This window comes from Scylla paramamosain, chromosome 23, assembly GCF_035594125.1.
Source record: "Scylla paramamosain isolate STU-SP2022 chromosome 23, ASM3559412v1, whole genome shotgun sequence".
NCBI classification, from domain to species: domain Eukaryota; kingdom Metazoa; phylum Arthropoda; class Malacostraca; order Decapoda; family Portunidae; genus Scylla; species Scylla paramamosain.
Genome location: NC_087173.1, coordinates 1,124,293 through 1,137,985, shown reverse-complemented (window position 1 = coordinate 1,137,985; position 13,693 = coordinate 1,124,293). Strand labels below are relative to the sequence as shown.

Here is a 13,693-nt window from a genome sequence, read left to right as displayed (position 1 = left end):
TTCCTGTCTTGAAAGATGTGGAGGAAGAAGAGATGGACTTAGAAACTGAAGATGATAATGATGATGATGATGATGATGATGATGATGATGATGATGAGAAAAATATATGTCAGTAAAGAGAAGAGATCTAATGTACTCATAACCAGAAAGACTGACAAGCTTGAAATAAGAATGAGAGACAAACAGATGAAGACAAACACACAGATGAAAGGACAGAGAGACAGACAGGACTGACTGATATACGGTTTTCAACTCTCTCTCTCTCTCTCTCTCTCTCTCTCTCTCTCTCTCTCTCTCTCTCTCTCTCTCTCTCTCTCTCTTTCAGGCAGTGACCTCACATAACATAAAGCCGAGGGAGAGTAACACACATTCTCCCTTGCTCGTGGATCTTGGAGGGCGAAAAATAGAACTAACTTTAAAGTCAGAATTCTCCCCTACGCTCTTTTTCTCCTCCTTCGCTCCTTCTCCCTCCAGCTCCCTGCCATCCCTTTCAAAGCACTAACATTACATTCCTTTATTTTGTGCCTTGAGAGACTCCTTCCCCGCCACCACCAATTCATCATGTCCTCAGCCTCAGCGTGGCGAGTCCCGCCCTGCCGTCCTCACCACCCCCCACCCCACAATATTCACTCGGTCACCTGCGGAAAACTAAACACATAATAATTAAAGGTGAAGTGTCCAGCCACTCGTGTCATGGATGAGTAATGGCACTGCCAAACTAGTCATGAAGGTGACACAAATATGCATGACAGGTGGCGAGGGACGGAGGTCCCGAGGGAACGGTGCCTCGACGCCTTCTACTTGTGGTGACGGCCGCGGGAAGGTGACAGCGACCACAACCCTAGCCCGGAGACGTGCGTGCACGTATGATTAGGTGTGAGTAGCGGCTATTGACGCCCTCCTCTGCAAACATCTCACTGTGGAAGCAACTCCGCCTCGACCTTTGTGGAAGCGGCCAAGCAGAGAATTCAGCCTTCGACAGGCTCTCACCCTCTGATAAATCAATGGCTAACCCAACCACTAACGAAACCCCACCGCCTTCAGAAGACGGCGCGGATCATGAACAAGGGGAGTGGCTCACCTGGCTGGCGATCATGTTCTGGGAGCGAGCGAGGCCGTCCCCGCGGGTGTAGGTTAGCCCCCGCAGCTGGCCGGCGAAACGCGGTTCCAGGGTGACCACAGGTAGTGTGAGTCTGTTGCCCACCTGCCGCGTCAGCAATAGCGGGAGACCTCCCAAGTACACGAAGGAGTTGGTGTCAGGGTTTCCGAACTCATGGTTGAGGGACTTGACGACGCGAGTCTCGACCTCATCATCAACGGTGAGGTGGGTCTGTTCAAGGCGGCGCGTCACCCGCACGCGGTGCCAAGCCCCGTCATGCAAGCCGCGGCCCGCCGTCAGTAGTCGCGCGCCGCCTCCTGTGTTGTAATGCAGCCGTACTGCGCCCTCCACCAGCTTCAACTCGAAGAACTCGTAAGAGCCACCGTCATCCGTGTACAACAGGAGGCCGTCCGGCTCTCGCGTCGAGAATTCAAACTCCAGTGAGCCGTTGGTGCCGGGCACCCACCGGGGGAACTGGGCGAAGGAGGTGGGAGATCCCTCTATCAGAAACCCGAGGGCGCGGGAGGCGGCAAGGGGCACTGCCAGGCACCACCACAGCCAGCCGCTGGCACCCATGGCGTCCACCTGACTAGGCCTGACTACCTGCTGCTGCTGTCGATCCTCTCTCACTGGAGCTGCTGCTGCTGTTTCCGCTGTTGCTACCGCTGTTGTTGCTGTGTCCTTGCTGTTGTAACGACTCGCTCACTGCCCGGGCGAGAGGCGGGCGGGACGAGGGTGACACACTGGCACTCTAACGCGCGGACGGAGAGACGACGCGGTACCGCAGCGGACGGACACCCTCACTACACTGGCCTGGGCGAGCCCGGCGCGCTGCCACTATGCTGCCTTCCGCCGCCCCCACGCCTCCCGCGCAGGCCTCCTCCCTCCCGCCCTGTCCCCGCCCTCCGCCTCCTGCTCCTCCATTATTCCTTACCTCCGGTTTCGTGACGTCATACATCTATCGCTACAGTTCACCTCTTTTTCAGAACAAATTGTCATTCCACGCCATCTCGCCCACACGCCCACCAAGGTCCGGCTCTGGCCACGCCCACACCTGCGGCCCCTCCCTCCGTCCCGCCGCCGCCCACACCACCCTTCCACCACTAAAGTGACTCCGTCTTGCAGTAAGATCTTTTCCAGACTAAATTATGTCCATTCCTTAACATCATAAGAACCGCCCTCTCTATACACCACTGTGACAAAACAGCAGCGATCTCTTAAAAGCACGCATCTTAACCTATTATTCCCTAACATGGGATAAAGGAGTAGAACTAAGGTGCAGAAAGTCGAGATCACACGCATACCGAACTCTACACCTTACCATGAAGACACTGACGACCAAGGGTTTGTTTTCATATTGTCTTGTTACCGTGTCGCGGCGAGAGAACAAAGAGACCAGAGCATGTGAGAAGAAAGCCTGGAAAAGGGAAGCCAATGTAGGGAATTGTGAAAGGAAAGAAAAAAATACAGATGATAGTTACATACTACTAACACACACACACACACACACACACACACACACACACACACACACACACAGAGAGAGAGAGAGAGAGAGAGAGAGAGAGAGAGAGAGAGAGAGAGAGAGAGAGAGAGAGAGAGAGAGAGAGAGAGAGAGAGAGAGAGAGAGAGAGAGAGAGAGGTGCAGGAGGGGTGAGGGAGGGAGCCAGAGAGGATATCTACGGAGAAAAAAAAAGTCAACGAAAGAATGTTGGATACAATAGAAATCAGGATAAAAGAAGCACACACGCACACACACACACACCACACACACACACACACAAGCGCGCGGGAGGAAGGAGGAGGGTTTGAGGAGTATCAGGTTACTTTCCAAAGCCTCTAAGTATCCCTGTTCTTCGCCGCAAGCCACACATAACACCAGTTACGATGTCTCCAAAATTAAATCCTTCTTCCCCTCCTCTCCCAAGGGCGCTTTGCCGATGAAGTGAACAAGGCACCCTCAATGAATCCCACCAACTCACATGCATTTACCCCCAAAGCCAACATGGGTACGGCTACAGAGAGAGAGAGAGAGAGAGAGAGAGAGAGAGAGAGAGAGAGAGAGAGAGAGAGAGAGAGAGAGAGAGAGAGAGAGAGAGAGAGAGAGAGAGAGAGAGACAGAGAGAGAGACAGACAGACAGAGAGACAGAGAGAGAGAGAGAGAGAGAGAGAGAGAGAGAGAGAGAGAGAGAGAGAGAGAGAGAGAGAGAGAGAGAGAGAGAGAGAGAGAGAGAGAGAGAGAGAGAGAGAGAGAGAGAGAGAGAGAGAGAGAGAGAGAGAGAGAGAGAGAGAGAGAGAGAGAGAGAGAGAGAGAGAGAGAGAGAGAGAGAGAGAGAGAGAGAGAGAGAGAGAGAGAGAGAGAGAGAGAGAGAGAGAGAGAGAGAGAGAGAGAGAGAGAGAGAGAGAGAGAGAGAGAGAGAGAGAGAGAGAGAGAGAGAGAGAGAGAGAGAGAGAGAGAGAGAGAGAGAGAGACAGAGAGAGAGAGACAGAGAGGGAGAGAGAGAGAGAGAGAGAGAGAGACAGAGAGAGAGAGAGAGACAGAGAGAGAGAGAGAGAGAGAGAGACAGAGAGAGAGAGAGAGAGAGAGAGAGAGAGAGAGAGAGAGAGAGAGAGAGAGAGAGAGAGAGAGAGAGAGAGAGAGAGAGAGAGAGAGAGAGAGAGAGAGAGAGAGAGAGAGAGAGAGAGAGGGTACTAGTCATCTCAATCATCCAACATAAATTCCTAATATATGTATAGATTTGTGTATACAAGCCTTACCTAATATGTGTACAGATTTCCGAGCATATGCCAGCATCTCTTACGGGTTTATGTGTGTGTACCTGACTTAGCAAGAGTTTGGATGTGATTCTAGGTGCATACCTGTGTTTGTATACAAGTTTATGTGTGTATACCAGCCTTAGTAAGAGTTTATGTGTGTTTCTAAGAGTATACAAGCCTTAGCAAGTGTTTGTATATGTCTCTAAGTGTATACGAGCCTTAATTTTGTTTGTGTGTATACCAGCATTACAAGGTGTTTGTAATGGTTTGTGTGTATACTAGTCTTTTTGAATTGTTACCCACTATCCCAGCCCTCCACACCCACCTGTGGCATACAGCATCAGCCCAGAGTACAGCCCCAGGTTGGTCTGGCTAGCCCCAATGAGGATGAAAGCAGGAACCATCATCATCACCTGCTGTGGATGGCACACACACACACACACACACACCTCAGGCAGCAATTCCTGGAAGAAGAGAGCAAAGAATAGTATGCCAGCCACAGCAAGAGTGAGTGCGTGGGCAGCCATGGCCACCAACCAGCCAGTACTTCCTCAGCGGAAGAACACGGCCCCCACAGTCAACCCAGAGGTGAAGCCTGTGCCCAATATTCTTTATCATGACTCTCTCTCTCTCTCTCTCTCTCTCTCTCTCTCTCTCTCTCTCTCTCTCTCTCTCTCTCTCTCTCTCTCTCATCCACCATTAGCCAGTCTCCCTCTCCCTCTCTCACCATTGGTCGGTGGCCTGTAAAGCAGACACCCAGTCATCATGGTGAAGGGATTTTCTCCAAGTACTCTACCTCCACCACTCCCTCCAGGCTCCTCCCACTTTCCTCCAGTCACTCCGTAAGCTTGATGATTAGCAGCTGTCCCTCTATACCACAAGCTTCACTCTGGGCAGCTCTCTGGAGGCCTCCAAACCTGTGGGTGTGAGGTTAGGTTAGTTTAGGTTGGTTAGGTTAGGCCTGTGAATCGTATGTGGAGGAAAGGACAGGACAAGAAGACCAGTGGGAATGCTGTGGAAGGCCTGTGGATGGTATGTGGAGGAGAACAGGACAAGGAGACCAGTGGGAAGGCTGTGGAAGGCCTAGGGAAGCTGTGTGGAGCAGGACAGGACAAAGAGACCAGTGGGAAGGTTGCAGAAGGCCTGTGGATGGTGTGTGGAGGAGAACAGGACAAGGAGACCAGTGGGAATGCTGTGGAAGGCCTGGGGATGCTGTGTGAAGGATGACAGGACAAGGTGACCAGTGGGAGAACAGGACAAGGAGACCAGTGGGAAGGCTGTGGAAGACCTGGGGATGGTGTGTGGAGGAGAACAGGACAAGGAGACCAGTGGGAAGGCTGTGGAAGGCCTGGGGATGGTGTGTGGAGGAGGACAGGAAGAGGTGACCAGTGGGAAGGCTGTGGAAGGCTTGAGGATGGTGTGTGGAGGAGAACAGGACAAAGAGACCAGTAGGAATGCTGTGGAAGGCCTGGGGATGGTATGTGGAGGAGGATAGAACAAGGAGACCAGTGGGAAGGCTGTGGAAGGCCTGGGGAGGGTGTGTGAAGGAGGACATGACAAGGAGACCAGTGGGAATGCTGTGGAAAGACTGTGGATGATGTGTGGAGAACAGGACAGGACAAGGAGACCAGTGGGAAGGCTGTGGAAGGCCTGGGGATGGTGTGTGGAGGAGAACATGACAAGGAGACCAGTGGGAAGGCTATTGAAGGCCTGGGGATGGTGTGTGGAGGAGGACAGGAAGAGGTGACCAGTGGGAAGGCTGTGGAAGGTCTGGGGATGGTGTGTGGAGGAGAACAGGTCAAGGAGACCAGTGGGAAGGCTGTGGAAGGCCTGGGGATGGTATGTGGAGGAGGATAGAACAAGGAGACCAGTGGGAAGGCTGTGGAAGGCCTGGGGATGGTATGTGGAGGAGGACAGGACAAGGAGATCAGTGGGAAGGCTGTGGAAGACCTGTGGATTTCAAGGTAATGGAACACCTCACACCAACACCAGAACAATGCCTCACCTATGCACCTGCAGCCACATCACAGTGTCTCTCCCTTGTAGGTGATGGCAGCAGTGGTGGTGGTGGTGGTGGTGCATGTGGTGGTGGTGCGAGGAGGCAAGGCACCCATGACTGGGAAAGGAGAGCCGAGTGCCTTGAGGCTGCAGGACGGGGTGTGCAGCTGTGTGGGAGGTGAGAGGGTGGGTGAGAGAGGGAGTGGGCACGTGGGAGAGAGTGAGTGTGTTCTATGGCAAGTTATATACAGGTTTTCAAGGGTGTTTTTGTGTATGGTGGGGAAAATAAACATACATACATACATACATACATACACACATACATTTTCCTCTCCCAAGCAACTCTCTTCTCTCTTCCTCTTCCCTCTTCCCCTGTTTCATACAAATAGGTAAAATACACATAGATAGAGACAGATATTAGCACAATGTAAAGCACACAGCATAATTCAGAAAAGTAATATATTTATCAAACAAATAGTTATTACACTAAGCACATTAGACAAAAGTAGAACACACACACACACACACACACACACACACACACACACACACACACACACATGCACACTTCTCCACAAATCTGAAGGCACTGTGGTTTCCAAGCCCTCAAAGAGAATGAGTGTTGTGGGCATAGCATTGCACCACTGCCTGCATAAACTTGTCACTAAAGCTGTCACGCACCTCACATGCCTTGCCTGTCACCGCTCGTGCCAGCTGCCAATGCAGAACACACCCTCCAGCACTCCATGTTTTGGGTGACAGTTCTGTGGGAATGGAAGACGATTAGATTTTCTCTCATATCAAGTTGAATTGGTTTAGCTGACTTCTTCCTATCAGCCATCCCACTCTCTCTCTCTCTCTCTCTCTCTCTCTCTCTCTCTCTCTCTCTCTCTCTCTCTCTCTCTCCTCTCTCTCTCTCTCTCTCTCCTCTCTCTCTCTCCCCTCACGATTGATTCCAAAGACCACAGAGATGATTACCAGAGGTTTTCATGAGTGTTTCTCCTGTTAGTAATGTAGGAATGTTGTTAATTTGTCACTAAAACCATAAAAAAGACATTCTTAAAAGCATGTTTCTCCCATCAATAGAGTAGAAATGTAGTTATTTATTTATATTTTATATATAACACACACACACACACACACACACACACACACACACACACACACACACACACACACACACACACACACACACACACACACACACACACACGACAAATGCAAAGATGGAAACACAGGTGGTCTGGCAGGGAAGTGTTATGAGAGATGTACAAACGCATAGCAAGGCAAGGCACACAGCTTTCACACTCACCTCACACTCATGCACAACACTCTTTCAACACCTTAACCTTTGTTAGGGAAGAGAAGCACTACTGCCTTAACCTTAGAAATACACTTATTATAGCTTATCTCTTACATACACAAAGATAAAGCACACAACTTTCACCGTTACTCTCACCCACAACACTCTTTCAATGCGTTAACCCTTGTTGGGGAAGAGAAGCACTAAAATATTATCTCCTACAAATATATTTAAACATTCACTCAACACTCAACACCTTAGCCCTTGATGGAGACGAGAAGCACTCCTACCCTAATCTTACGAGAGCACTCACTAAAATCTTATCTCCTACATATACCAAAACAAAAACACACAATTTTCACCCTCACTCACTCAACACTCAACACCTTAGCCCTTGACGGAGACAAGAAGCACTCCTACCCAACCTTACAAAAGCACTCACTAAAATCTTATCTCTGCTCCATTAACGAATCCATACACCAACCTGCTAACTCCACACAAGACTCAAAGCACCACAGTCATACATGTTCATCTATCTATGCCCACCACAGTCATACATGTTCATCTATCTATGCCACAGTGACTCTTGAAGCTGGTGGAGCACAGGGTGAACCGAAGGGCATCAGCTCCACACTCTGGGATGCCTGTGGGGGAGTTCAACCTGAGGCCAGTGAGTACCTCTTCTGTATTCAGGCTCCCCTCCACCTTCTCGCACAGTACCTGAGGGCATGAGGGGGGTGGTGAGAGGGTAAGAGGGGTATGAGGGAGGAGGGAAGGGATGAAATTTGGTGAAAAACAGAAGAAAACACAGATGAGCAGGAAAATTGAAGTAGAGAAGAGGGAAAGGAAGAAAAGAGAAGAGATGAAAAGACAAAGAAGGAGAAAAGAAAGAAAACAGAATTATAAACACAATTTTTGACATCACTTCTAAAAATCTCTTCCTCTCTTTAGTGCTCCTTCAAAAATTCTCTCTCTCTCTTTAGCTCCTTAAAAAATTCTCTCTCTCTCTTTAGCGCTCCTTCAAAATAATACACTTGCTAAGAAGATTTAACAAATATCCATGTTTCAACTGCTGTCAAGATACTGCTCACCACACCCAATGAACATCAATACGGAACACATTCCAGCACCAGCAAGTCACACACCTCCAGGGACGCCCCCACTGATGACATCCAGGGGGTCTATCACACTGCCCCAGGACTTGGACATCTTGTGGCTGCCACCATCACCCAGGAGGCCATGCAGCAGCACAGTCTGGGGAGGGAGGGTCATATAACACAGGTGATATAACACAGGCAATACTGGTAACAATTAATATCAATATACATAAGAGGAAGGAGAGGTAACACACAGGTAGTCAATTCTTTCAATCTATCACCATCTATAAACATTTCTAGCCTTCTGAAACCTCCATCTTTTTACCAAACGATTAGTAATGCTAGAGTTTACAGTATTAACAGATATTTTAGTTATATACCAATGAAAATATGGACTAATTACACACCTACAATTAGTTACCGGAGTTTGTGATAACATAAGACAAAGGAACAAAAACAAGATTAATAACAGAGAACAGAACCAGGAGAGCAAGACCCAGATGGCCTCACCTGAAAGGAAAGCCTCCCCGTCAAGTTGAGTCCCAGCATGACCACCTGAGCCACCCAGAAGAGTATGTCGTGACCCGTCTTCAAGGTCGTTGGGTAGAAGCGAGCAAGGTCAGGCATGGTCTCTCCCTTCCCCTGACCCGGCCAGCCCAGCGAGGCAAAGGGAGAGGCCAGAGGAGAACCAGGTGTCCAGAACATCTTCCTCCTGCTGGGTGGACATGGAGGCCAAGGGTGTGCCTGGGGAGGAGCACAGGGTGAGGACGGAAAGTTGCGATTATTACCATAGCCGTCAAGACTTTTATTCATCTATTGCTACATGAGGTTTATTATTTTAACGAGGGTGTGCGCACACACACACACACATACACACACTTTCTCTTTATCTTCCTCTTCCTCCTCTTCTTTTCTTCTTCTACCTCCTCCTCCTCCTTCTCCTTATATTCAGGTCAAGTCAGGTCATCCAATTAGAATAAAATCAGACAGACAGACAGACAGACAGAAACACACACAACACACACACACACACACACACTTGAATGATATAAAATAATGCAGTTTTCCCTCACAGAAATATAGAAGGGTACCCAGAATAGGTTAATAAGGGTGATACAGACAAGGACTGCACCTCAACTGCTCGGAAAAACTACAATTTGGTACAGCTTTGCCCCAAGGAAATACTGATAACAGGAACACACTATGAGATACAACACAAAGAAAGTACATCAACTGAAGGAAAAACAATAAAAAAGTAAACATTTCTGCCATATATCAGACCATCCAAACTAACACTAGGTAAACACACACACCTTCCTTCTCCACAGCCTTCCGCCTTGCATCCTCCTCTGAGCAGCCGCCACCCACACCTCCCAACCGTCTGCTGCAGTGATGTGGTACACTGGCATTCTGTGGCCCTACCAGAGCTGCTGGGAGACACACCAGTGTGTGATGTTGTCCAGCCAGCTATGCCATGCCCTCCTGTGCAGCTGTGGCACCAGGTTCAGACGGCTGCTCTGCACAGCCTCGGACGCCTCCTGTGCCAACTCCTTGCACCAAACGAACCTGTGTAGACAATGAAAGTAAGCAAGCAAATGTTTATAGCTAATTATAATACTCAATATGCTAGTATCATCTGCAGCATCACCATCTGCTCACCACTGGGGCCTCAGCACGGGCTCGATGACATCCTGCGTCCTGCTGCAGCGAGGCACCATCATGGGGTGGGCGTGGCACCCTCTGTACAGCCCCAGTGACGACAGGGCCGACGGCACTGCCCCCCCACGCCTCAAACTTCAGCAAACCCTGTGAGGGGAGTGAAGCCCTGTTATGCTTAATAGTGAGGACAGTAGTGATGATGCAGTTAACAGTTTAAGACTTAATGAATGGTATTACTGGATCTTATAAGCCACCACACTTCAGTTTTTGTGGTGGTAAACAGTGCAGACAACAGTACTGCTACAGTTCATCATTAGAAAGACTTAGCTCAGTCTTTGTGGTGGGTAAACAGTGCAGACAACAGTACTGCTACAGTTCATCATTAGAAAGACTTAGCTCAGTCTTTGTGGTGGTAAACAGTGCAGACAACAGTACTGCTACAGTTCATCATTAGCAAGACTTAGCTCAGTCTTTGTGGTGGTAAACAGTGCAGACAACAGTACTGCTACAGTTCATCATTAGCAAGACTTGACAAATACTATCATAGCTCAAGAACCACAATGAATATTATACACCTTTCATGCATCTAAGGCCTACGCTCTGAAACATCTCAGCACCACTATTTCAAAAGGGGTCTAGATGAAGCTACACAGGTTTTTAAGAATGTTTTTAAAGTTCTAGTGACAGATCAACAACATTTCTATATTATTAAGGGGAGAAACACTCTTGAGAACCTAACTAAGTATCTCTGTGGCCTTGAGAAAATACTCCTGATGAAATAACATGGGTTTTCAAGAATGTTTGTAAGGTTGTAGTGACACAATAACAACATTTCTATATTAAGAGGAGAAACACTCTTGAGAACCCAGCTAGGTATATCTGTGGCCTTGAAAAAATACTCATCATGAAATAATACGGGTTTTCAAGAATATTTTTAATGGTTCTAGTGATAGATTAACAACATTTCTACATTATTAATCTTGAGAACCCAGCTAGGTATCTCTGTGGCCTTGAAAAATACTCCTGATGAAATAATATGGGTTTTCAAGAATGTTTTAATGGTTCTAGTGATAGATTAACAACATTTCTACATTATTAATCTTGAGAACCCAGCTAGGTATCTCTGTGGCCTTGAAAAATATTCATCATGAAATAATACGGGTTTTCAAGAATGTTCTAATGGTTCTAATGATAGATTAACAACATTTCTATATTATTAATCTTGAGAACCCAGCTAGGTATCTCTGTGGCCTTTGCAAATAATCTTAGTGAGAGCAAAGCATTTCTAAACACAGGCTCAATTTCCTCTCCCTGATCTCAAACTCTGGTGACAATAATGGTGACCTTTCCACTGCTGTCAAGAATGGAGAGGAATGGAATGCTGTATCTCTCCCTGACCTGACTGTCCTCGTGGCTGTGACCTGGCGTGACCTTTACAGCACCTGTGGATGGATGTTCAGGTCACTTTATTTACCTTTCATCATGACAAATAAGGAACATTATTTAATTAATGCCTCTGCTTCTCTGTATATGAAATTACACATGAAACTTGTGTAATTTGAATGCTGTACTAACGGCTTTGGTTTGTCGTCTTAAATTTGTACGTGCAATCTCGACCTCTTTTATAAGAATGCGAGAAAATAAGAGAAGCCTAAAAAATACAATTATTCTCTACCTATCTCACTTACCACAAAGGTAAATTAACTGAAAACTTTAACAAATATGACAGAACACTCAAAAGAATCACTGCCACTTTCATCACTGTCTTGATCATCATCACCTCCCATCTACAACACCAGAAACCTCAACAGACATCACCGCAAGCATCACTAATCATTATTTTCTGCCAATCACACCAGCACAAAGGAAAAATTCACTAAAAACATTACTATAATTAATTTGTCATCTATTTCGCCTACCAAAAATATAAAAAAAAAAAATAAAAAAAATAAAAATCCAATAATTCATTACTACAACTATCACATCATTAATTTTCAACTCGCACACCTGTTTCGAAACTCAGGGTCCACCACAGTGTCAGTAATCACAGGTATGGTCTCCAGCCGCAGTGGGTGAAGCAGGCGTTGGGCGTGCAAGTGGGTGTAGCAGGGGTCTTCAGGGTGCACCGTGACGGCAGTGTCCCCAAGCGTTGTCTCAAGACGTGCGGTGCTGACGATGACCTCCTCCTCCTCCTCTGATGAGTTAGGTTAGGTTAGGTTAGGTGTAGATGACATGGAGGGAAGGAATGAAGGAGTCTAAATGATTATAGAAAGTAAATTAGAGAAGGAAAGAGGGAAAGAAAGAGAATTACAAAATAATAAACAAGGGAATTTTCACTATAGGAGAAACTGAAGTCCCCCTCTATTACCTAATTAAGTCAGTACACCTGTTTAGTTACCCCTTCACCACCTACCTGAGTCTGCCAGTCTGTAAGCGAAGTCCTACATCTTTCTGAAGCTGACCGGTTTGCTGTAGCCCGGGACTGCGAGCTCCATGGGTCCTGTCAGGTGCAGGTGGTCCACTTCAATGTCCGAGATGGCCGACTGAAGGCTGCAGCACCAGTTGACGAGAGCCTCAATGCGGTACACCAGCCCAGCATTGTACAGACGGACAAATGCTTCTGTCACTGCGAGGAAATGTTTTGGTGAAGTTTCTTGTTTGTGCGCACGTGTGTGCATGTCAGAGGTTACAAGGACAGGTATGCTTACGGATGAACAGACAAACACACAGGCCAGTCTCTCACTGCATCCATGGTAAACACAGCTGTCCCAGTCAAGTGAAGCCCCCAGATGCCACAGAGGGTCGAATATCATTGTTCCTTTCTCCTCTTCCACACTTCATCAACAAACCTGCGAAAAAGGCAAATTTGTCTTTTAAATATGTAAGTTAGTTGTACCCAGTCTACTTGCCCAAGAAAACAGAGAACTGGCTAACTATTTTGACTGCATAGAAAAATTACACACACACACACACACACAGTTTTGTATATTCATGTCTCTCTATCATTCTAGTTTTCTCAAGGCAAGACTCACTTCTGTCTGTCAAAGTCGTGTTTGGTCTTCCCCTGGATGTTCCACAGGTGCCTCTCCACCACCACCTGTGTTGCTGTCCCTGTGTGATCTGCCCCTGGGACCAACACTACCTGACGACCCTGCATTTGCTGCCTGCATGAGAGAGAGAGAGAGAGAGAGAGAGAGAGAGAGAGAGAGAGAGAGAGAGAGAGAGAGAGAGAGAGAGAGAGAGAGGAGAGGAGGAGAGATGAGGAGAGAGAGAGAGAGAGAGAGAGAGAGAGAGAGAGAGAGACTTAACCTAACCTAACTGAACTAATAAAAGCCTAACCTGATGGAAACAAATAGAAATAAAAGCTGCAGTCGGCCTCACCTTTCTTGACAGGGCGTCTTCTTTATGTTCATACACATTTCCCTGGTAGCACACGCTGCTAGCCGCCCCCCTGGCCACGCCCCCTCGCCACCTCACGCATGTACAGACCCACTGCCCCCTCTAAAAAGCAACAAATTCACTCCTAGTCAGACTTATCAAGTTTGACTCGTGCGTTTGTTTACATTTTTCTGGGTCTCGGTCTGGGCTCAGGCCTGTAGGAGGGGAGAATGGTAGAAAACGAGAGATTTTTAGGCAAAAACTAGTATAAGTTAATGCCCTATTATAAAATACCGTGATACAATATTACTACTACTACTACTACTACTACTACTACTACTAATAATAATAATAATAATAATAATAATAATAATAATAAAAATAATAATAATGGTCATCGTC

General features: G+C 47.4%; 2 protein-coding genes across 11 annotated transcripts in view; both read right to left on the bottom strand.

Moving 5' to 3' along the window:
* Positions 1-2,138, bottom strand: part of LOC135111980 (neurexin 1-like) — a 131,603-nt gene extending 129,465 nt beyond the window's left edge. For 2 of the 4 annotated variants that reach the window (XM_064025720.1, XM_064025718.1), the window contains exon 1: positions 1,082-2,136. In XM_064025720.1, the coding sequence (XP_063881790.1) occupies positions 1,082-1,675 (594 nt within the window). In that variant the 5' untranslated portion in view covers positions 1,676-2,136. Of the gene's footprint in view, positions 1-1,081 lie in introns of all 4 variants that reach the window. The other 2 variants (XM_064025719.1, XM_064025717.1) reach the window with 2 other exon arrangements.
* Positions 1-13,121, bottom strand: part of LOC135111981 (valine--tRNA ligase, mitochondrial-like) — a 35,981-nt gene extending 22,860 nt beyond the window's left edge. Inside the window, exons 1-15 of one of the 7 annotated variants that reach the window (XM_064025723.1) lie at positions 12,946-13,120; positions 12,622-12,762; positions 12,327-12,539; positions 11,921-12,107; positions 11,258-11,355; positions 9,914-10,060; positions 9,568-9,820; positions 8,765-8,998; positions 8,303-8,411; positions 7,715-7,877; positions 6,536-6,618; positions 5,862-6,021; positions 4,584-4,773; positions 4,182-4,320; positions 2,421-2,516 (exon numbers count right to left, since the gene is read on the bottom strand). In XM_064025723.1, the coding sequence (XP_063881793.1) occupies positions 7,780-7,877; positions 8,303-8,411; positions 8,765-8,998; positions 9,568-9,663 (537 nt within the window). In that variant the 5' untranslated portion in view covers positions 9,664-9,820; positions 9,914-10,060; positions 11,258-11,355; ... (2 more) ...; positions 12,622-12,762; positions 12,946-13,120 and the 3' untranslated portion in view covers positions 2,421-2,516; positions 4,182-4,320; positions 4,584-4,773; ... (1 more) ...; positions 6,536-6,618; positions 7,715-7,779. Of the gene's footprint in view, positions 1-2,420; positions 2,517-4,181; positions 4,321-4,583; positions 4,774-5,861; positions 6,022-6,298; positions 6,619-7,703; positions 7,878-8,302; positions 8,412-8,764; positions 8,999-9,567; positions 9,821-9,913; positions 10,061-11,257; positions 11,356-11,920; positions 12,108-12,326; positions 12,763-12,945 lie in introns of those variants that run through there. The other 6 variants (XM_064025725.1, XM_064025726.1, XM_064025724.1 and 3 more) reach the window with 6 other exon arrangements.
* Positions 13,122-13,693: the final 572 nt, after the last annotated feature.